The 25,944-nt window shown below is 33.2% G+C and overlaps 1 protein-coding gene across 1 annotated transcript in view; it reads left to right on the top strand.

Moving 5' to 3' along the window:
• Nucleotides 1-23,607: 23,607 nt before the first annotated feature.
• The window catches only part of NDST4 (N-deacetylase and N-sulfotransferase 4), a 245,096-nt gene continuing 242,759 nt past the window's right edge, over nucleotides 23,608-25,944 (top strand). The window contains exon 1 of the mRNA XM_063108440.1: nucleotides 23,608-24,585. Coding sequence (XP_062964510.1) covers nucleotides 23,608-24,585 — 978 coding nt within the window. The remainder of the gene's footprint in view (nucleotides 24,586-25,944) is intronic.

Below are 25,944 nucleotides of genomic sequence, written 5' to 3'. Positions count from 1 at the left end.
GTGATTCCATTTAGCACAGGTCTGACATCATTTGGCCTGTTCATCAGTCTCAGGTTCCTGATCCATCATGTGAAGAGCAGCCTTCTTTGACCTTCCTTTTCCTCCAGGGTGGACCAGGTGTTCCTGCTCTACCTCTGCACAGTTCTATCACAGTACTTACTACCTTATGGTGTACATGCTATTTAAGTGTCAGGGTCCCCCATTTAACCAAAATCTTTTTGATAGAAATTCTTAGAGAGTGCTTAACCAGTAGTAGGCAGATACCAAGAGTTTAATTAATGTAAAATATAAGCAGACATCTGGGAACTATGCCATATGATCAACAGTCCAAGAAATAGTCATATTTAAAGGGAAAAAGACTGCAGAGGAGCAGTATGGTTACCTTTGTATGCTGAAGGATTTTTTTAATGAAAAGGGAATATGTCTTATGTGACAGCTGCAGACTAAAATTTGAAAGAAATTGGAAAGTTATTTCTATGCAATGTCAGAAAAAAAAACAACAACAATACTTTCTAAAAATCAGTAAGATTTCCATCAATCAAAGCAACCAACACAAGGTAGAAGACTTCTGTGGAAGGAATTTCTGCCTTGAGTAGGAGAAATGGTGGCTACCAGTTTCATTCTGTGACTGCAAGAAGTATGGATAAAGGCTTTAGAGTGAACATACTGCCCACCTAACTCTTTGCTCGAGCAGTTGGTTAGATGACTGGTCAACGCAATTCAAGTAAATAATAATTGAGTAAAATTACACAGTGAGAATGTATTAATCGGGATGTGTCCTACAGTCAAAAAGTAAATTTGTATAAAAGGATTATTTACGGGGTATACAATCTCTTAAAGAAAATTGCATAGTAAATTTCTTGAGTAAGGTATTTTTTTTTTTAATTTAAGCATATTATTTTCACTATTCTTTTGAGCCAGTCAGAGAAACAAAATATCTGAAGATTAGAAGATGCATAAGCAAGATGTGCTTCTGGCTTCTATGAACTTATAAATGTTTAAAAAAATAGAGATTAATTGGCTTAATTGTGAAGAGTAAGTCCTAATAGAGAAGAGTTATACTCAACGTTAACCAAAGAGTTAACCAAAAGTGTATTGGTTTAAAGATGAAATAGTATTGGAACATAGTAAGTGGCAGGTGGTAATGTTGGATTCTACCAAATCTGGATTCTACTTCCAGCTTTGCCCTTCCTCATGATATAACCATGAAAAAGCTAACTAACCTTTCTCTTCCTCAGGTTCATGATCTATGATGGGGTAATAATGGCTACTTCATAGAATTGGTGGGAAGGCTAAATGTGACAATAAATACATAGTTTTTAGTATATAGTTGGAAGCATGAAAGATTTTAAGTTAGTGGAATTAAGTTTTAATGATATGCATCAGTATTTTGACTTTGGCCTGCAATGCAACTTTTTGTACTGGTTTAAAGTAACCCGAGTGATGAAAATTGACTGTTCCCAATGCCTTTCATTTGGGGACAGTTATCTAAGTCACCTTTCTGCTCTGTCTGTACTGTATTTTTGATCATATACTTGAATATTAGTAATATTAAATCTAAAGGATCAAATTGCATTGATCATCATTTTAGTCTGACTCACCATGTTCTTGAAAATTAACTAACATTCAGATATCTTAAGTAAAACAGACCATAAACCAGAGGGAAAAAGCATTAGAAAAAGGTGCCAAATACTCTATCTTGATTTTCTGGCATGCTGTAGGAAGCAGAAACATGGAATTGGAAAGGCAAAGATTCCAAAACTGGAAATGGATTGCACAAAAACAAATACAAATTTTTTTAGTTGGTCTTCTAACCAACTGCTAGAGCAGGGATTTAAGTGTACAGTGTTCATTCTAAAGTCTTTTATTCACACCCCTTCTAGTCACTTGAAGAAAACACAGGAAACCTTCACAGCCACTATCTATCTCCTACTCAAGGCAGTAATTTTTTGCCACAGAAGCCTTTTGGGCAGTATAATTAACCACTTTAAATTACTAATTACTAAAGTTGACTTAGACTCAGAGAAAAAAAATTATATTCTAGGTATCACCACATTAGTTTTGCTATATTTTAAATTGATTTCACTGTGTCTACATGTAAAACATGGCCATTTTCATTACTTTTATTCTTTTGTTCCCAAATGTATTTTGAAGAACACAATATTTTACATTTCATAATCTCTCAGTATTTTCTACCATATAGGCTTTTTGAGCGAATTATTTTGGTGCAGTCTTGTATCCTTTTAAAGCATTTATAAGTAACTTTTGTTATAGATAATAATTCTAGATTCCAGTCATCAAGTATTAAAATAGGAACATCTCAAAAAATGTTGCCTCTGACAAGTAGCAGAATGCTTGAAATCTCTCCAAATCTCTTCTCATGAATTTTTATCATGCTTTTCCAAACTTTGAAAATTGTGTAACCTGGATTAGTTTTGGGTGGGAGGATGAAATTCTGTATGGGATATATTGACATGTGACCATCCATGTTATTTCTGCTTTATAGCCAAGCTGATATTTTATTTTGCAATATCTAAAAGTTAAAGTAATATAAAATATGAAGCAATTAGATGAAAACTAGTAATCATGCCAGCAAAATTGAAAGGAGCATGTCTCCCTTTGATAAAGAATTATTCAACTCTTTTATGCTGTGTAAAATTAAGAAGTGAAGTAAGTAAAAGTAGAAATAGTAACTATAAGATGTATAAAATCTATAGTTAGAAAACATATAATAAAAAAACTCAGTATTTTCTATTTCAATAAAGTTCCTTATAAGTCCTGTGCATGCAATGAAAATTCTACTTCTTGATGTTTAGGGTACCAATACAGTACAATGGCAATGTAGGAGATATTTAGAATTAATCAGAAAATGTGGGTTTGTATTTGCTGTGTGATATTGGACTGGTCACTTAAATTATCTGGATATTAAATTCGCCATTCATTCTTTCCTTGAGTTCTTTGAATAATAATTTTGATAACTGGAATTTATAGCTGTTTGTGCACAAGAGAGTGACTATTTGGAAAGAGTTTATTTTCCATCACCAGCAGCTCGAAGTCAGTAGTGTAGAATGTTACGCAGGTAATTTATCTCCTGATAGTAAGATAAATAACGAAGAAAAATCTTACTAGAACTTCCTATAAACTAGATTAATAGAATCTAGTTATACTGCCCTGAAACAATCTGAATTTTCCCTTGGTATTTACATATTGAGAACTTTAAGTGTCTCCTAGGTAAGAAAGTCAGTGATAGAGAACTGATTGTTGAAATGAATTTTAAGAGATGGTAATCTTTTGTTACTCTTGATGCAGGCAAATTCCACTTATAATGATAAAGTGATAGCTTACCTAAATTCAGAAAAAGAATAACTAAAATATTAAAATATAGCTTCTAAGAGATTCTGCATATGAATGTAACATGTGAATATAAATGTAATACTATTGGTAACATTAAATTTGCAAAACAAGTAGCCAATTATTATACATTTTATTACTTTTATAATTTATATGTTAATAAATTGTGATGTCTTGAAATTAAACTTCGATTTTAAGTATTAGACAAAATTCTTTTTTTTTCTCCTTTAATCATTTATCAGTCATAAAGTAAATTTCTACATTCTGGCTTCATTTATCACCTTTATTTTATGGTTTGCTTGCCTGTAAGAATATGAGGGCCAAGTGAGCATTGTATGTTTCATGGATAACTGCTTCCATGAGTGTCTACTGAGACAATGAACAAGGATGCAAATCAATGCTAAATATAATAATGATTTTTAAAGAATGATTATTGAGCTAAACCAAAGCAATTATTAGTTGATGGCAATCATTTTATTGATGCTGGCTATAAGTTGATTTAACGTGAGTGTATAGAGAAAAAAAAGAAAATGAATACTCCATTGTAATTCTAAGACAAAATCAGTTCTGTATTTCCCCTGCCTGGTCCTACATCTGGGTTTTCTCTTCCTTTTCAGATCTCTCTTTCCTCTCTTTTCCTCAGAATCCATATCTTCTCATTCTTCAGTAATTAAAATAATTTACATTCCTCTCTGAGTTCTCTCAGTCCATAGGAATCTTTCCTTCTCTGAAATCTCATAGCACTTATCCTTAGAGTTTTCACTTGGCAAATGTGCATTTTCAAAGGTACTTCAAAAAGTTCGTGGAATTAAAAGATACTGTGAATCTTTCCATGAACTTTTTGAAATCCTCATGACAACAATTTTATATTCCTATTAACCTTTTAGCTTCATTTTTCTTTTTACTCGCAAATGTTCTCAGCATGTTCACTACCATTTTCTCCTGGATTCACTTTAATCTTTTACTTGACCTCACTACACCGCTGAACTGATTGTGCCAAGGCCACCCAGTATTCCCTTAATAGACATTTTCAAGGTCAATTTTGACTTGTATTTCTTGACTCATAAATAGCATTCAGTACTTGATTAGAAACGTCTATATCCCTTGCTTGAAGTTTCCGTGGCTCTCTTCCATTAACCACAATTCATGCAGTGCTGTTGCCCAAGGTTTTAATGGTCCATGCTGTTCCTTAGTGCTGTCACTCAATATCATGACTTTTCCTACCCCTTGACTTACAATTCCTGCACAGACCTTAATTCCATTCCTAACTATTCCACGGCCTAGTGGACTTTTCTTTTGGAATGTGTCACAGCCTAGTGGACATTTTCTTTTGAATATAATGTATTACAGTGTACTCATTTTCAAAACTAACGTATTTCTTCTCCTTTCAAAACTAATATATTATGATCTACTCATTTTCTCTTCACACATCTTCTTTGCTTCCATATAACTCTGCACTTTACCCATTTTTACACTCATGATCCTGTATTGTAACTGCCTTTTTACTCAAATGTGGCAGAGAATAAACTTCCATTGCTTTTGAATAGTAGAGACGGGGTTTTTTTCAGGTGGACAGTGTGTCTGGCACTTGAGAAGTACCCAATGAATATTGAATGATTGACTTAAAATCCTGAAGTCTTCTAGAGATCCATTCTTTCCCCCTCTCTACATCCAATCAATCACCAAGTCTTGGCATTTATTTCTTATGTACAGGACAAAAATAATTCATATGAGAGTACTGACAATCTTGTTCCTCCAACAAACAGTGTGAAGCATTCACCCTTTCCATTTTTCCCTGAAGAGAAGGGTATCTTGTTTTCTGAATGTAAGATAGGGTCATAGAGAAAGGAGATGAAAAGAGGGAAAAATTTTAAAAGAATGAAGCTTTTTACAGAAAAGAAGTATTGTAATAAGAGTATTTCCAGAGTAGCTTTGGGGTACAAGGGAATTGAAGAGTGGAGAAAGACATTTTAGAAGTGTCATTTTTGTTTTAAGAATTAGAACTATTTAATATTGCTTAGGGAAATATGAGTGAAGAACAGAATACCTTTTTAAATAAATTACAGTGACTCTCAAACTGCTTCTTAATATCCTACTGTGCTACCCACACAGGTCTATATATTTATAAGAGCTAGGAAGTTATACAGTATGTAAATGTTATGAAATAGTTTGTTCTTTTTTTTAGTAGACTTTACTTTTTAGGACAGTTTTAGGCTCACAACATTACAGAGCAGAAGCTACAGAGAGTTTCCAAAGATCCTCTTCCATCCACTCCACATGCATAGCCTTTCCCACCACCAGCATCCCTTACTGATCCAACACTGATATATCATTATCACCCAAAGTCCCTGTTTTACATTAGAGTTCACTCTTGGTGTTGTATGTTCTATGGGTTTTGACAAATGTCAAACTGTATCAATCATTACAGTATCAAGTAGAATAGCTTCACTGTCTTAAACATCCCTTTTCCTCCACCTATTTATCCCTCTCCCTCCCTGCAATCTCTGACAACCACTGATCTTTCCACTGTTTCCATAGTTTTGCCTTTTCCAGAATTTCACATAATTAGAATTTACAGTATTTAGCCTTTTTAGATTAGCATTTTTTCAGTTAGAAGTATGCCTTTTATGTTTTTCCATGTATTTTTGTGGCTTGAAAGAATAGTTATTTTTAGCGCTGAATAATATTTCACTGCACAGATGTACCAAAGTTTATTTATTCATTCACCTACTGAAGGACTTCTTGGTAGCTTCCAAGGTTTGGCAACTATGAATAAAGCTGCTGTAAAACATTCATTGGCAGGTTTTTGTGTAAATGTAAATTTTTAACTCATTTAGGTCAATACCAAGAATCATAATTGCTGGAGAATACAATAAGACTGTGTTTAGCTTTGTAAGAAATTGACAAACTGTCTTCCAAGGTGGCTGTATTGTTCTGCATTTCATCAGCAGTGCATGAGAGTTCCTGTGGCTCTACGTCTTCCCCAGCATTTGGTGTTTTCAGTGTTTTTGATTTTAATCATTCTAGTAGGTGCATAGTGGTATCTCAGTGCCATTTTAATTTGTGATTCTCTAATGACATATGATATGCAGCATCGTTATATATGCTTACTGGCCATCTTTATATCTTCACTGGTGAAGTGTCTGTTTAGGTCTTTTAATTGATTTGTTTTCTTAATGTTGAACTTAAGAGTTCTTTGTAAATTTTGGATAACAGTTCTCTATCAGATATACCTGTTGCAAATATTTTTTCACAGTTTGTAGCTTGTCTACTCATTCTCTTGACAGTGTATTTCACCAAGTGAAAATTTCTTATTTTAATGATGTCCAACTTAGCAATTCTTTCTCTCACAGATTGTTTTATTGGTTTTGTGTCTATAAAGTCATCATCAAAACCAACATTATCTATACTTTCCTCTATGTTATCTTCTAAGTGTTTTATAGCTTTGCATTTTACATTTACATTTAGGGAGGTGTACATTACATTTACAAATGGTCTGTGATCCATTTCAGTTAATTTTTGAGAAGAATGAAAGGTCTGTGTGCAGATTCATTTTTTTGCATGTGGATGTTCAGTTTTTCCTGCACCATTTGTTGAAAATACTATGCTCTCACCATTGAATTACATTTGTTCCTTTGTCAAAGATCAGTTGACTCTATTTGTGTGGGTTTACTTGGGGGCTCTCTATTCTATTATATTGACCTATTTATTTTTATTCTCTCACCAATACCACACTGTCTTGATTGCTATAACATTATATTAAGTCTTGAAGTTTGTTAGTGTCAGTCTTCCAACTTTGTTCTTCTTAAGTATTGAAGTGTGGGTCTTTTGCTTTCTGTATAAACTTTGCTTGCTCTTTTTCATCCATATTTTCATTTTCTTAAGTCTTTATCTGGACTATTGTAATTAATTCTTAACTAGTCTTCAGCCTCATGGCTCCAATTCATTGCATTAATTCCTCAAAATCTAACTCTCTAAAAGAAAAGAAATTTATCATGTCAGTATTCAAATTAAAGTATCTCAATACTTGTCCAATTTTTAAGAAAATTTAAAATCCTTAACGTTTTAAATAAGACCTCTTAATCTTCTGGTATCTACCTACCTTTTCAACTCAGTTTTCTACTATGCCTTAGAAGGTGGGATATAAACACTGGGAATAGAAAGGAATAAAACAGAATAAAATCCCTTCTTCAAAGAGCTTACATTCTAATGGCAGTGATAAGCAAGAAAAAAAGTAATATTATTTATACCGTGTAATAGATTATTAAAATCTCTCTCTCTCTCTCTCTCTCTCTCTCTCTCATACACACACACACACACACACACACACACACACACACACACACACACACACAAAGAGGGGTTAAGAAGGGTTGGAAAGGAGCTTGCAATTTTGCGTCGGGAGGCCAGAAACAGCTATACTGAGACTATTACATTTGAATAAAGGAGTAAATGAAATGAGGACATATGCCATGTTGATATCTGGGGAAAAGTATTCTAGGCAGAAGAAACATCAAGTGCAGATGTAAGTATGTGAATAACACAGCATGTTCGGGGAATAGTGAGAGTTCTAATGAGGGACTGGAGAGAACTGAGTAAAAGAGAAGTGGTGGGGTATTAGATAGACCTTCATAGAACACTCTATGAATTTGGCTGTTATTCTGAATGAAATGGGAATGTGGCGGGGGGTGATGCATTTTGGAAGTGGGAAGCTGATCAGAGAAGAGACATAACCTGATATACATTGTATAATGACACTTATATAGCCAAAGTATTTAAAACACCTAATGTGGAGCAAGGGCTGAGACAGAGATCAGTTAGGAAGATATTTCAATAATCCAGTGGAGAAATAATGCTGATTTGGAGTAGGGTATTAGCCACGAGGTTGTTAATATATGTTCAGATTCTAGATAGATTTTTACAGGTAGAACAATAAATGAGATAGCTTGTGCGTCTGGTGGTAAAGAAAGAGAAGAATCAATGACCAATGCCAAGGATGTGTGTGCTTGCGTGTGTGTGTGTGTGTCCCTAAGCAAATAAAATAATGGAGCTGCCACTTATATGGGGAAATAAAATAATGGAGCTGCCACTTATATGGGGAAACTAATTCCTAGTAAGGAATTAGTTTAGGATAAAGGAAATTATCCCAGGCAATCAGATTTGGTCTTATTGAAGTTTGAGATGTATATTAGATTTTCAAGTGGAAATACCAAGCAAGCAGTTGGATAGATATATACTTAGGTAGGAAGAAAGACAACATTAGAGAGGAGATGTAAAAACCGAAAGTTCAGTGTTGGATATGGATATCTTTATTACCAACAATTATTACATGTGCAGCTTTTTAAAAGAATGAGGGTTTTCCAAAAGATGTGATACTCTAGAATTGAAGGAGTCTAACCCAGATTTTAATTGACTGCTGCTATCAGGAAAAGAGGTGGGTGACATGGTCTGAGATAAAAAATTAAAGTTCTTTAGAGACTGGAAAAAGAGAATCGCACAGAAGTGACAGTGAGAAATAAGGACATCTAACCAACCTCCTGACCCAATGATAGGAGAACTGGAAAAGAAAATGCAGCACCAGAGAGCTCTGAGGTTCTAAGGGGAGAGGCAAGGTTTAGTTAGCACTAGGAAGATGAAGGAAACTTTCAGAGAAGAGTTTCACTATGCAGGTAAAGAATTTTGCTGATGATTGACCATGCATGAGTACAGGGAATGTTTTCAAGAGATAGAGATGTAGGGAATGTTTTCAAGAGATAGAGATGTAGGGAATAGGATCACAAAAGTGTCGTCTAGGTGGGTAAGTAAAGTCCTTGGATTTTGAGTGTCTTGTGGTGACTTCCAAGGCCAGGAATGAGTGGCATCATGAGAGAAGTTGTGACGGTCTCTGTATGATGAGTTAAGTCCTGAGGGGCCTGAAGCCTATAGCAATGATCAGGCTGTAAGAGTTGGATGAGGTGGGGGCATGCAAAGAGGGGCGGGGATTCTTTGGTAGACAATTAGCTGTCTCTGCCATAGTGTGGGGGACATTGATTTTCTAGTATTCAACTAACCTTGCAATCCACAGCTACTGTATTGATTTTCTGGTGCTGCCGTAACAAAGCACCACAGACTAAAGTGGCTTAAACAGGAACACGTTGTCTCAGTTTTGGAGGCTAGAAGTCTGAGATCAAAGAGCCAACAGAGCCCTCTCAAGGTGCTGGGGAAGCATGTTCCAGGCCTCTTTCCTGGCTTCTGGCAGTTCCTTGACTTGTGGTGGTGTAACTCCAGTCCTTACTTGGTGCTTGGCTGTCAAGTTTCTCCTTTTCATAAGGACACCAGTCACAATGGATTAGGGGACTTCCCTACCACAATATGATTTGATCTTCTCTAATTACATCTGTAACAACCCTATTTACAAATAAGATCACCTGAAGTACTGGGGGTTAGAACCTCAACATATGAATTTGGGGTGATACTATTCTACCCATAAAGGTATCCTCAACTTTGTCATGCGATTTCATTCTTTTTATGGATAGCTGGTTTGGTTTATAAATACCTTGTTTATAATTTTTACATATGACATTTGTGGATTTTATTGCCTATAACTTCCTTCTTTGTATTGTCCCTTCATCAGTTATTACTTTTAAGGTTATGTTAGCCTCATAAAATAAGGATGTCATGTATTGCTCATTTACCATCCCACTGAAAACAGATTGTGTTAGGTTACAATTATTTATTCTTTGAAGATTTTATGGGACCTTCTGATGTCATCAGTGATAGAATTTTCTTTGTAGAAATATTTTTGACTATTATTCACGTTCTTTTATTTTGCTTTATTCATTTTGAGGCTTCTTTATATATTCTTTTAAATTTTACAAAGATACATTTTCTAGAAACATTATACACTTAAATACATTTAAAATTAAAATATTTTTTTAAAGTGTATCAATAATTTTCTCTTATCTTTTTAATGTCTGAAGTAAATGCAGTTATCGCCTCTTTTTCAGCCCTATCAGTTGTATGTGATTTCTCTTGTTTTGTCTTAATGTCAGAAGAGGTTTGTCAAATTGATTAGCCTTTTAAAAGAATCAGCTTTTGGTTGTGTTTTTCTGTTTTTTTTTTTTTTAATCTATTTGTATTTTGCTCATCTTTGTTTTCTATTTTCTTCTACCATCTTTGCTATTTTCTTTTCTACCCTCTTTAAATGAATGCTTACATTATTCACTTATCGATTTTCAGACTGTTCTCTTCAGGTACATGCTTCGAAGATTTTAAATTTCTTTGACACATAGGTTATTTAGAATTATGTTATTAATTATGTTTCTTAAGTTTCACATATTTGGGAATTTTTTAGTTACTTCGTTATTGATTTCTAGATACATTGCATTATGGTCATAGTACATGCTCCATGTAATTTTTAGCCCTTTGAAATTTATTAAGACTTGCTTTGGAGACCAGTATGATTAATTTTGTTAAATATTCCCAACTTCTGTATGTATTCTATAATTGTTGAGTATCATATTTTCAATATGTCTTTTAGACCAAGTTTGTCAGTTTTGTTGTTTAGGTCTTCTTTAGTCTTACTGTTTTATCCTGTTTTCAAATGTGCTTGAGAAATGTTATAAATTCTTTCTCTGTGACTGGGAATTTGTAAATGTCTCCTTGTAGTTCTTGCCTATTTCTGCTTTATGCATTTGAGGCTATACTAGATACATACAAATTTAAATTTTAATATCTTCCTTGTGAATCAAGCCTTCTAAAATTACAAAATGATCTCTGCATCCCTAGTCATTCTTTATGCTTTTAAATCTAATTTTCCTGGCATTTACAGTTTTATCAGATTTCTTTTAATTAGAATATTTCTGGTTTTTTAATATTTACTTTCATAGATTTTCTTATGTCACTCATAAACAGCATATTTAGGTTTATTATTTTTTAGTCAATCTGCCAATCTTTGTTTTTAAAAGATAATTTAGTTTGTTTACTTTTAATGTAATTACTAACATAAACAGACCTATTTATTTTATGGTTTCCATTAGTTCTGCTTGCTCTAGGTTTCTTTTTCTCTCCTGTATTCTTTTTTTAATACAGTGTTTTTTTTTTCTCATTTCATTTCTTCTCCTCTACTAGCTTTGAAGTTGAAAAATTTATATGTATATTTCTATTTTTGTTGTTTTCACTTGAAATCACAGTATGCATACATAACTTGCCATCTGAAGTCAATTAATATCATGACCCTCTTCCCAGAAAATACAAGATCCTTAGAATACTTTTACTCCACTGACTTCCTTCTTACTTTTATACCATTGTTCTTATTTACTTCAATTAGACTGATTTTCTTTTTAATTCCTTAAGGCTTTATTATTACCATTTTATATACTCAGGTTCACTTAGATTAGCTCACATTTTTACCAGTTTATCTTCACTTCCACCAACAACTTGAACACTCTTCCTATGTTTGAAAAATGTATGATCTTTTGAGGGCAATTCAAAAAGTTTGTGAAAAAAAAATAGAATTAAAAGATAATATGGATCTTTCTATGAACTTTTTGAAGTACTCTTGCATGAGCGGCACTTGCAGAAGTTCCCAGATCCCAGCACTGGCAATGCTGGTTGTGCAATATTTTGTCTATGGCCACTTTTCAAAAATGACTTTTATGATTTATATGTGTGTGTATGTGTCCTTAACCATAACTTGAATAGAATGATGTGACTAAATCTAATTAAGGATTATCTTTGGATTTCATTTTTTAGTTACCTTTATATTTGCATTCCAATTACACTTTGCATCTTATATATTACAGTGTGATACAGTACTCATTTACGACAAATTCTGTGATAGTTATTGAGTAAGGTTTCTTAATCTCTAAAAATAGTTTAACAAATTTTTAATAACTAACCTAGGGAAAGCCACTTTGGAGGAAAACTCAAAACATTAATAGAAATAAAGTCTATTATATATTTGTGCATTTTACTCAGGATGATTAATTTGAACACTCGTGTATTTCACTGCACGCACAACCTCCTAAATGATTCATTAAGTTTCAAATCATCTGCAAAGCAGCTGCATATGCACAGAAATTTTTACAGATTTCAGGTAAATGATAAATTATAATAGAAGCACATAATAATTCAACTCTGAGATATAACTATGAGCAATAGAAATAGAAGTTGGTATCCAGAGAGCTTCTATTCCAAATAAATAATAATGCCATCTTAAATGGAAATTGTAACCACAATTTTAAGTTATTTTGAATATGGTTATTATGTTTTATATTTCGACCTCATAACCAAGAAATAGAGTAAATTGAGAGACCTTGTACAATGTGGTGTTCACATTTCTCATTTGTATGTTGTTTTCCTTATTATTCATTTTATGTTAATTCTCTACTCTTAAGATACTATGAACAGTTAATCATTTAAGAGGATTCAAATCTTTAGAAGTCATGTACTTTTTTGCAAATGGAATTATGTCAAATGAAGATGAATATCAAAAACCAGAAATAAAATTTAAAAGCAGGGAACTAAGCAAGCAATATAAAATTGGCTGTTCATTACAAACATGAGGAAGAGAATCGACTAAAATGTATGTGGTGCAGAACTGTGGAATAACTGGTGCTTTAACATGAAGATACACAGATCTTTTCCTGATGTCAACAGCATGGTGTTCATCCTGAGAACAAAGTTACCTGTACTCTCTGTACTCATCTAATTAGCGCTTTCTTTTGTTTGGTAAGCTCTCAATGGAGAACAGGTGCTGTTGGTCTATTTTCACAGTAAAAGCAAGATCATATTGCCCTCTAGTGTTGAAAAAGTTAGGAGATCCAAAGATTGTTTAGAAATAAAGAAATAAGCATTTAAAAGGCAAATATCTTATTTTCTCCTTTCAAATAAATGTGACGTATCAATAGAAAGGTTATTATTTTATATTCCTAGAAAAATAAATGCCAAATGTGACCTATTTATTTTTTATGGCCTGTGGTATAAAAAATGTCTAGATTGAGAATAAATTATTTTTTTAATATTTTGCCTTTTTGTAGTTTTAATTACATCTTTTTATTATAGTTTTGGATATTTTACAACTTCAGAAAAGATACATTACTTACAATACCTTACCTACTAATATTTATAATTACTTTGGCTTTATTATAAAAATTAGCTGTAAATATTTTTTGGAATTGTTAAAGATCTTTGCATAAAGAACACAGCTCTGTAGCATAAGTCACTCAATTGGCAGATGTACCTTTATGGATCCCTTGCAGCCAGATTCTGTGCCCAGTGAAAAATATATTTCCTTCTCTGGAATACATGATAAAGAATTGAGTGAAATGTTTGTTCTAGAAAATAACATAAGTAGAAAGCTAATAATTGAGGTAGAAAACAACAGCCTATCATTTTATGAATGATAAATAAAAACTTAAAAATAAATTTTGGTATAACAATATTGTACACTTAAAAATCCGTTAAGAAGGTAGATCTCATTTTTGCTTAACAAAATAAAAAATTAAATTAAAATAAATAAATACATTCTGGGGGAAAATATACTGATATTAATATAATCCCAATTTCTCAGACCTCCACACCCTGTAGGTACAAATGAGGTCTGGTTGATAATGATAGCTCCCATAGTGTCAGCTGTTCCTTCTCCTTGTCACACATTTTAGCACCCTTCCAGGTCTCACCTGTGATTGCTAGTTGGGAGGTCCTGGCTTTCCTGCCCATCACTAAACTCACTGCTCAGACATTGAATATGTCTAGGCAAGGCCACTGCTACAGGTATCCACAATGGAAATATTAGCATATATGCAGAGCTGAAGCTTCCTGTATCCCCAGTGCTCTCTGTGCACAAGAGTCTTGAGCAAATTTTGCAAATTAACCCAGGCAAATGGATGGATGCCTGTTTGTAACTTTCTGAAGGCAAACTGATAAGAGATGTCAGGACGTGTTTCAGTGGTAGACAAAACTTAGGCTTTTGGGGATCCTTCCACCTTTTCAATAACAAATAAATATCTATTTGGTGTTTTATAAACATTATTTACATGTATATATGTAGATGTAGATATATTGCATCTTTTGACAAATTTGGACTCATCAGAAACAATTGTTGAATCATAATATCCTAGTTATAAGTAAGCTTAGAGATAATTTAGTGCAAATAATTTTCCTGTTTTAAAAACCTTAGGCTTGAATTCTAAGATTATTTGTCCAGTAAAGCAATTTTAAATATTATAACATGGAGCATCAATTTAACTGATTTAGTCAAGATTATTACAAATCTACTGTGTCTAACTTAGCATTCGGTTATGCTAGAGGGAAGGAAAAGTAACTTATTATGAAAAAGAAACCTGATATGTGGACTAGGCTATTCAAAAGGTACCCACAATCTTCTTGGGAATTACATAAATCAGTTAAATAAAAATATAAGGGTATTACAAAAAAGATAAGGACAACATGTTCTTCACAGATTTAGAGGAAGAAAGACTACTAGGGACCAGCATGAATAGGGAAGGCTTTTTATTCATAGCATTATAGTATTTTAGAGTTTGAAGCAAACTTAGAGTTATTAAGCTTACTCCATTTTTATGGTTCTTGAAGAAAATTCAAATGATATATAAAAGTATAAGAGAGAAATGATCAATTTTTTGGTCAGCATCCTTCCAGATCTGCCCTGATAAACACATACATAGAAATGGAAGTATAAACAGTTCTGTCTTCATTTTTCCAGTGAGGAAATGAAAACTCAGACATGTTCTCCTATCCTCCACCCACAAATTTTGGAGGAGACAGCATCTGAGTTGCACCTTGGGGTAAAGAAAGAAGGTGAATGTATGCAAGATGTGAATAAGTTATTGCTGCTTTGGCATGATTATTTTGTGAATGACATACCAGGTGTTCTACAAAATGCTGAAGATTCAATTCTGGATAAATTACAGTTCCTGCCTTCATGGAAATCCATGGATAATCAGTCAATTGAAATGTCCTGTGATATAGGCTGCGCTATGCGAGCACAATGGAAACACTCACTGAAGTAGCTTCTGCAAGGTCGGGGTGACTTTACTGAGGTGGTTTTGTCTGAGCTTAATTTTTAAAAAATGAATAAGAGCTGGCCAGGCATGGAAATAGGAGAGACAACATTGGTTATTCCAGAACTGCAAATGACTCAACATGTAAACTGCAGGAATAACAAGATTAAATAATTTTGCAAAAGAAAACTCTCAAAAAATTTGACTCTGAAGGGGAAGAGAAAGGTTAAGACAGTTGCTTGGGTTGGGGATAGGGGTGAGTGTGATAGAAAATTTTATGAAGATGGATGTGACTTAAACTTGTTAAGAAGACTTTACCTGGAGTCTCAAGCTAAAGTAAATAGAGGCCCAGGCAGATAAAGTAAGCATAGTGAGAGAGGTAGAGAGGAAAGCTCTGCAGATATCAAAATATTGTAATTATCTAAAAAAATATACGCAGATGCTGTTTACGGTCAATCATTACCTTACAAATCATTATCCTCAGTTTTGAACAAAGTCCCCAGAAGAGAGAGGTGGAAATTCTAGGAAAGAAGTGTGGGTAAAAGGAAAAGATTAACTTTAAAAGAAATACAGATTTTCCATGGCATCAGGAAGCAAGCAAGTATGTTGAGAATTCCTTAGGTTTGGGAAACATTAGCAAAAGGGAGCCACCTGGGCTCCTGGAATGATAGTGAGCCAGTTCAACCTTCAATCTCTGTTTTCTTTGTAAAGAAGTTTAGGGAGTTAGGTAGTAGAGCTACGAGGGTTAGAAAGTTATTAAAATCATCAAAATATAATAAGGTGGGAGATTCCAAATAAAAAAAATGATGGCTATAAGAAGGACTTTTTAATCATATTTCTCTTTTATTATAACTAGTTATGTCATAAACTTTAAGTGAAAAGGTAAGATAAAAATTATATTTTTAAACTACATAAAAACAAATTGCATATAGAAAAAGGACTAGAAGAAATACATAAGAGGTTTTGTTAAGCAATGTTCATTTTATTTTTAATTTTCTGGGTTTTCAAATTTTCATAATGCTTTTATGGTATAAAATATACATAAATTTTGTTAAGAAATAACAGTATGAGTTTTTGAAAACATTTTTCATATCACCTTTGTAGATGAGATAATTTGCAAAAAAGAGCTTGCTTACCAGAGAAAATTGTTAATGAGATTATATCTACACAAGGAAGTATACTGTACTATTGTATTTCCTCAGTCACCTTTTGTAGCTTCCATATAAATTGTTTATATGGAGAAAAAGAAAATGGAGATAGGAAATGGAAACATTGTTACACAGATTGGCTGATTAATGCCCACACTCTTCACATTAAATCCATTAGCACAAGTTTTAAATTAGTAACTTTAAAACCATCCATTCTCAAGGAAAAGAAAAAGAAAGACTTTCTGAAGATGAAAGGGAGATAGATAGTAAATAAAGGAAAGAAATGAAGAACAGATTAATACAAAATAACTTAGTTTTTTTATGATGATGTGAGATATAGTTGAATTTGCAGATGTATCTGGCAAATAGGCTTTTAATAAAGGTTAAACCTTGTTGAATGGATGCTTTATGAATGCCTTTGCTTCCTTCATAATGGAGAATACAAGAGCAAATCCAAGACTGAACTGAATTTTAGATAGCCTCTCTGGTACTAATTTGATTCTGAATGTTCCACTGTAAATATTACCACCAAACCTATACAAAATGAGACAGATCCAGAGATTTATCCCAAAGTCATCCCAACGTTCCAAGGGAATTGTCTGGATTTCAAGAGCCATTAGGACAGATCCAGGCATTCCAAAATCATTTAATTCTATTTCATTCTGGCCCATACATTCTAAAGATATTATTACTATTTTAGTAATGTTAGAGATAAAATTCTATAATGAAATCTTAACTATACATATAAATACAGAGTCCCAAGCAATGATCACTAGACCTCTCAACTTGGCCACAGATAGCACTTGTGCTGCTGTGTCTGAATCTTACCTGGCAAAGCAAAACAAATGCCTATGTAGTGCTTTCCTTATTTTCAAAGTTCCCTTTCTAGTAAACAAGATGAATACAAAAATATTTGCAATTTAATTTTATCATAAATGAATTATTTCTTTTAAAAATCATTTTGTTTCTCTGCATTAGAAAACAAGATCTAAAAAAAATAGTAAATTGGTTATATATGCAGGAAATGGTGGTTAAAGAAATCACCTAACATTTACTCATCTATTTACTGAGTTGCCTTCATAATCTTTTGAAGTGTGAATGTAGCTGATAGCTCAGAGCTATGTACCTAGTATATTATTATGTTACAATATAATATTGTGGTAGTAATGTTATCATTATGTTTGAAATGACACTTTTAGGAATTTGTACTGGTAAAAATGCACACTTTGGGGACTAAAAGAAATGTATATTATGTCACTGAAATCAAGAAAATATGAACTGTATAAAAGCTAGGTAATAATCAACTGGTTATATACAGGGGCAGAAAAGATCATTTTTGTAGAAAATTATAAACTAAGCATACTATTTTGATTTTGTTAAATATAGCAATTGCTCGTTACTTTGTACTTTTATTTTGAAAAAAATGTTATGATTTATGTAGGTATGGTTGCTGCTGAAAATAATATCAATATTTTGAGACCTGGAAACTGAAAGAAACTCAAAGGAACCAAATGATGTGATATCAGGCAATTCCTAGTCTCAACTTCAGTTGAATCAATATCAGATATTTTCAAAAACCACTCAGAATCTTGAGACTGCATTGATCTTTAGCTAAAACCTCTGTGATACTTACACTTCTCTTAAAACAAGATCAAATAATATGAATTAGCTGTGCCCTCTTGAGTAGGATTTCCCAAGCACTTTTAATCATGATCCAGAAATAGAAATAATCTTTAATCTTACATTGGGACACACACACGCATGCAAGCACACTCACACACACACCCCTAACAAACTAAAGTTTCATAAAGCACTACTTACCTTTGCTGTACATGAAATATGTTGATATTTCTATTCTGGTCTATTTCATTTTCATGCATGTGGTGGTGACCTATCATTTGAAAAATACTGCACCTCTCTTGAAAGATGGTTATAAATTTTGGAATTTACCCTAAGGAAGTGCTGGTGTAGTGAATGTATGTGAACAAATGGTTAACTATTTATTTGACACAGTTTTTAATTAAAAATCACTGTTTCACCTAATGCGAAATATGAACTGATTCTTTATAAGATTCCCGAAAGCAAACAAAAAACACAAAAGAAACATGAAACATGTAAACAGGAAACATGTAGAAACGAGGTACTTGAGAAAATGTTTGCCGTCTATAGGTATCATAAGAAGTCAAAGCTGGTTAAATTATTACAAATTCTTAGGTCATCCCAATTGTTAACAAAGCTTCTTTTGAGATGATCCAATTCATCTCTGCAATTTTTCTGCATTTTTGGTAGACATTGCAAGCTTTGAATATCTGAACTTGTAAAATTGAAACTGGTAAAAGGCCACAAAAAAACGATTACATTGTGTAATGTTGAATAAGCTAATTATCCTGATTTGATCACCACATATTGTACACAGGTATTGATATTCATCATTTATATATGTTTTCACCATATGTGTACAATCAATTATGTTTCAATAAATAAAAAAATTAAAAATTGAAATATAACTTGCTGATATCAGGGTTAAATTATTTCATTATGCTGACTGCTAAGTTTTTGGTTTCACCTAACTGAATCTTTGGTTTTTCTCAGCAGTGCAATTGATGGAACATAAAACCTTAGCATCACAAATCATTAGTAGCAAAATCTTCGTCCCTTTATAAAGCCCTTTAATTCTCAATTTTCTCATTTTTAAAATGAGAAAATAGTGACTAGCAAGTAGTAGACACTCATTAAATGCTGGTAAATATTGTGATTGTTGTTTTTCAATTTCAGCTGAACTCTAATGAGCCTTTTTGGTGATCTGTACAGCTCATAAGACCACCTTCGAGAAAAACAACCATCATATTCAATGTGGTGTCTAGCTCCTAGCTTTCTTCTGAATTTCTGACTTTCCCCCCCAAAAAATATATAAACTAAAATAGCAGTAACTACAATAGTTCCTGTAATTGCCTAGTTTACTACTCTGCTATGGCCAGAAAGTACTAGAAATTTACATTGATTTAGATTATGTGGCAAATGGACTTTGCAAATTACATTTTAGAGAATCTCTGCACATTTTGAAAATAAGTCAAAGAATGATTTTCAAACAGATATACAAAACAATAATGTCTTCATATTGTCTAATTTTAAAAGAGAGTGAAAGATTCCAGGAGATATTTATTCTACTACTTCTGAGGTGATGAACCACATGTGGAAGCGATGAAGGTGAAGAAGAAAACAAGAAAACAAGAGTGAGAATAGGGAAGGCAGCGCCTAAAAAGCCTTTTTTTCTCACCAAAGTCTGTAAACGGATCATGCAGCCCACATTCTGAGATAGGTTATTGAGACAAATAATTAGTAGGCATTCCTTTCCAAATTTTTAACAAAAGATTTATTAGGACATGTGGAAGTCAGATTTAGAAGAATTGGAACCAAAACCTACGTAACTTACTTGGTATGGTGGTTAAGGAAATATTAGTTTTTCACAAATGCAGTATAGTCCACACACTTGTTAGTTCATCCTGTAATGAAAGGCCAACATCACCATGATGGGGTGAAGCAGGGAAAAGAAAGAGTTCTCAGCTGTTCCTGTTTGTTGCTAACTGGTCTCAGGTCCATCCTGCAGAAGGCATTGGATTAAGGTAAAATACAAATTTTAGCATATCACCTTAGAGTCCTTAAGAACACATGCCATGTATTTTTACATTTTTGGAGCAACATTTGAATGTCCTTGCTATTGTTCTGAAATGAATTTCTTTATTTATGTATGACTCATTTAACACATGGGTCTTTTGAAAAATGACTTCAGTTGTTGTATCTGACTTATATTGACAACATAAGATTCTTACACGGGTTGGTCTCTCTACTTCTACCCCCTTCCTTCCTTCCTTCCTTCCTTCCTTCCTTCCTTCCTTCCTTCCTTCCTTCCTTCCTTCTTTCCTTACGTGCTTACTTACTTATTTATTTATTTTCCTTCTTAAGGGGCACATCACTAAGTTAAAGACTGAAAGAAATCACGGAATACAACTCTGTCATCCCAAACAATGCCATCATATCATCTCTTAATTCATGTGTGGGACATAAGTATACATGGCTGGTATATCATCTTTTATCATCCCGACTTTTTCACCTCCACTGGCCAATTTTTGGTAGGGAAGAAGAATTGGAAGAATTTAATGGGAAGTGTAACTTCTTAAGTTGTAACACAAATACACACACATGCACACACATGCACTGAAACACACATATCCACTGTGGTGGTAATATGTATCTATCATTCTTGTAACTCTGAACATATTAATGTTAAATAAATGTCACATTTAAATTGTATTTATTCTTTAGATTGGCAGATTCTAGCCCCATACGCTTTTTTATTTCTTTTCACTATTGCATATTAGGATGAGCTGTTCTAATATGCAAAACTGACATCTCATTCTTTGTGCATTCAAAAACAAAAATCATATTTTTGATGTCAAAAGAGGTAAAGATTTGACAAAGTATTAACTTGTCATACATTTAGTTTCTCTTCAAATATCCTCAGTGAACTCACTCTTAAAGTACTATACAACCCTCCCAAGTATTTGGATTAAATAGATTTCTGCTCTTGTGAGATCACTTGAGATGGAGATGGGACTGATTCTGTGCTTGCTTAAATGGATTTTTAAATCAAATACATGAGGTTGGAGAAGTCTAGCAATGGATATAGTACAAGACTGAATAATATCTTGGACAAATTCCAGATCTCTTTCAATATTATATTTTTTTTCATTTAATTTTTATTTTTGAAATTTAGTTATGAACATTTTAAAACATACACAAAAGTAGATGATATAGCATAATTGGCTTATATGTTTTATACCAAACCAAAGACTTTTTATTGCTGTATTTCATTTCTTTTTAGTGAAATGCAATTCAATTTATTTAGAGGGAACTAACTTTTGAAACACTTGAAAAGCTTTTGGAGAGCAAATAATTATCTTAAAGAATTTTATTTGAAAGCAGAGTATCAGTATTTCCCTAATATGTGGAGTTAATTTTCTTTTAAAATAGATGTGAAATCACTGAAGAGATTTTTGAAATTGATACAATGCATTTCACTGGGAAAATTTGGGTTTATTTAAGTCTTTGGAATCTGAATAATTAAAATATGTAAAATGTTTGGGTAGGAATTTAAAATTTTCAAATCAGGAACATTCAAGAATGTTTTAAAAATATTTTTTCGGGCCGAGCCCGTGGCGCACTTGGTAGAGTGCGGCGCTAGGAGCGCTGCGACGCTCCCGCCGCGGGTTCGGATCCTATATAGGAATGGCCGGTGCACTCACTGGCTGAGTGCCGGTCACGAAAAAGACAAAAAAAAAAAAAAATTTTTTTCAATATCTAACACAAAAACAGACATTATCTCAATTTAATATAGAATTTTGTATTTAAATCACTAATGAGGTAAAATTTAAGAACATACAAATATAAAATGGAAGCAGTGACAATATTTTAATATTCAATCATTTAATCTAATATTTTTTCAATTATCATTAACAGGCATTAATCACTGAGATCCCCAATTTAAAAAGTAAAATAAAATACAGCAAACAATAAAATATCGACCTTGTAATGGAATGTACAACTGATTGATTACAAAACATGCTAATTTGATTCTCTATGCTGTACTATGTCAATAATACACATATTATGTATATGAGGGCACTTCAAAAGTTCATGGAAAAAAATCAGATATATTTTAATTCTATTTTTCCTTGCAGTTTTTGAAAAACCCTTGTGGACATGCATCATAGATTGGTAGCATGAACCATTTGGGGAGCTTTCCTAGGGACATAAGTTTGGTAAACTGGGAATTGGAAAATTCTTTAAGAACTCTAACACGATTTTGAGAGAAATGAAGAAAACTCATGTAGAAAGGAATTCACTAAAAATCAGAGTTGTTTATGCAATGAAAAACACCTATAATGATGGAAAATTATGTTGATTTATGATAGAGCAGTTTGAGAAGGATTTTTAAAGTGATGTATATATTTCTTTTTATTTTTTTACTAAAGAAAGTGATAGGGAAATAAAACTTCTGATTATTGGATGAAAATTAACAATAAAAAAACTCAATTTTAATTCTGATCACAGAAGTAGGCCAAATTAAGGAATGTGCTTGAGAAAAACATGTCAAGATTTTTCTTCTCACCTAGGCTCCCTGGCCTCAAATTCTTTAGAGAGATCTCTGAGGATGTTTATTTCTGCTTTGTTCTTTCTTGCTTACCCTCTAACTTGGCCTCTAAGAATGGAAGGAGTTAATACTGTCTATTTGGGCTGTTATGGTGAGTAGGGCCAAGTGGCTCCCTGTGAGTACAGATGAAGTATATATTCTCAAAGGGAAAAACTTGTAACTACTATGAACTTAAGTTAAAAAACATTCACTAAGCTTGACATTACAGACACTTAAGCAGATACCTAAGAACATGTTCCACTTCTCCAAGCCCTCCCCGATCACCTGATTTCCTAATTCTATATGTACACAATGTTTACCAGTCCTGTGGAAGCAATTTTTGTGGTAATTAACACTTTGCAGGAAATCTTACTTTCTTACCTCTTTGTTTTTTGAGGTGACTAAAAAACAATCTCGGTATGTGTTCCTATACACATATGGATTTTTGAGCAGAATTAAATGGGATTCTGTACTCCGAAGAACATAACAACATCTACTATACTCTAAGTTGTAAAACCTAGATTGTAAACATCAGGCTATTAATATTTTTGCATATTAACACACTAAAATTTTCTTTGATATATATGTTTCTTAGATATCAGCATATTTATATACACATATATATCTCTTTCTATTTTTGTCTTAGTTATTACATTTCTCCTCTTTTTCAGGTAATGCTTAGAGGATTCTGCAGCAATTCTTGGTATTGGACATATTCGAAATCTCTTCAACTTTTGCTCTCCTGATCCACTGCCTTTCAGCTTTAACTCATTTGTGATCCCGTCAAACATTTTACATGATTTGCAATGGTTACATGAACTTTTGGGAAGGGGTATTTGCACCATCTCCTATTTTATTCACTATGGCACTTTAGAAAAAGAAATTGGAAAAAGCTTCCAAAGCATTATTTTTAAAAATGAATCTTATTGTGAAGCTTCGGCGAAGTTTTCGAACACTGATTGTCCTCTTAGCTACCTTTTGCTTGGTGAGCATTGTCATTTCTGCCTATTTCCTTTACTCTGGCTACAAACAGGAAATGACACTTATTGAAACTACTGCAGAAGCAGAATGTGCTGACATCAAAATTCTACCATATCGGTCAATGGAGTTGAAAACAGTCAAGCTTATTGATATATCCAAAACCGACCCTACTGTCCTCCTCTTTGTGGAGAGCCAATACTCTCAACTTGGTCAAGATATCGTAGCTATCTTGGAGTCCAGCCGATTTCAGTACCACATGGTCATTGCCCCTGGCAAGGGAGACATACCTCCTCTTACAGATAATGGCAAAGGGAAATATACTTTAGTTATTTATGAAAATATTCTGAAGTATGTCAGCATGGACTCATGGAATCGAGAGCTTTTAGAAAAATACTGTGTGGAATACAGTGTTAGTATAATTGGTTTTCATAAAGCCAATGAGAACAGCTCACCAAGTACACAGTTAAAAGGCTTTCCATTAACCCTTTTCAATAATCTAGCTCTAAAGGACTGTTTTGTCAACGCTCAGTCTCCTTTGCTGCATATTACCAAAGCCCCCAAGGTTGAGAAAGGCCCTCTTCCTGGGGAAGACTGGACTATTTTCCAATATAATCATTCAACCTACCAGCCTGTGCTTTTAACTGAATTACAGATAGAAAAATCCCTTTCATCCTTGTCCAGCAAAACACTCTATGCGACAGTGATCCAGGATCTGGGGCTTCACGATGGAATCCAGCGAGTACTTTTTGGCAACAACTTGAACTTTTGGCTGCACAAGCTCATCTTCATAGATGCCATTTCCTTCTTGTCAGGGAAGAGGCTGACGTTGTCCTTGGACAGGTACATCCTTGTGGACATTGATGATATATTTGTCGGAAAGGAGGGAACGAGGATGAATGTCAAAGATGTGAAGGTAAGAACATTTATAAATAACATCATGATTTGTTACTTCACTAACTGTGGTATTGAGAAAGTATAATTTTGAATATTTTAGATTCCTACTCACTAAAATTTTAAGCTGAAGTAGGTTTGAAATAAAATAGAGATTGAACAAAAAAGTCTTTAAGCTTTAACCATGACACACACATACACACACGCATGTGCGCACACACGCGCACGCGCACACACACACACACACCCCAGAACCTTCAGAAGGGGACAGAGCTAAAACATCCCAAAGAACAATTGAACTCAATACCCTTGCTTCTGCTTAAATCTTGACCATCCCAGCAAGAACCCTTCAAACAGCCTCCCTTATTCTAACATATGTTGCAACTTAGAGCAGTGAGACTCATGTGGTCATAGAATTCTATTTCTGGACTGATTGTTGTGTCTAACTTGGACTTGACAATGGTGGTTGAAATATAAGATGAAGAAGCTGTCTAAGACCTTTCTATGAATTCAAGCAAACATCGTATTTGCTCATACCAAATATTCATACACTTGTAAATATAGATATGAGCAAAAAATTTTTATAGGAAAAGTGGTATTGGACTTGGCCTAAAGAGGCTTCCATTATTATACCTATTATTAATATATTATATTTTGGGTAACACAGCAGTGTTACTGGTAGCACTTCTAGGGTATGATAAATTGGCTGAATAACAGATTCATTTCTGCTTGTTATTAGGTACAGAAAAAGCCAAATATGTTATACTAGATTAGGTAGATAATTCTGAGAATAATTATTTTTTTCTTAAATCTCAATTCAGCATTCTCACATGATCTTTCACTTGTACCTATCTTGTCCTACATATCACTAAATTGATTCTGTGCATGAATAATTTTAGCAAACATAAAAATAATACAACACAACTTAGAATTATAAAAGAACCAAAGGTTATTGAGCTCTTGTCATCCTTTTTTGATCTGTTATTAAGATTTATATCCCCCAGAGATGAAATCTGGATTCTACTTCAAAACAACAGTTTATTTTTCGCGTCCTAAGACCTTATGGCCACTATAATACAACATGATTAAAACAAGCAAAATAAGTTCACTTTTTAAAAATCTTCAAAGTACATTTGGACCAGTGAATTCAGTTTTTAATGAGCTACTGAATGTAGCACCACTTGACTGTGACCCAAATATTTCATTTGGGGACTGCTAAAAAGGAAATATGTGATTACAGTTGAGTTCTGTTAATATTTTTTTGCTTCTCCCACTTACTTTTTTGGTATTTATTATTTCTCTGAGTTAATATAAATGCTAGTCTTATTTTGATTTTTAAATCATAAAGTTAAAAGGAGGCCATGTGTTCAAAAGATCCTCT

The sequence above is a fragment of the Cynocephalus volans genome, chromosome 9 (genome assembly GCF_027409185.1).
Source record: "Cynocephalus volans isolate mCynVol1 chromosome 9, mCynVol1.pri, whole genome shotgun sequence".
NCBI classification, from domain to species: domain Eukaryota; kingdom Metazoa; phylum Chordata; class Mammalia; order Dermoptera; family Cynocephalidae; genus Cynocephalus; species Cynocephalus volans.
Note: the sequence above shows the minus strand (reverse complement) of the source record. Positions and strands in the feature narration are given on the sequence as shown.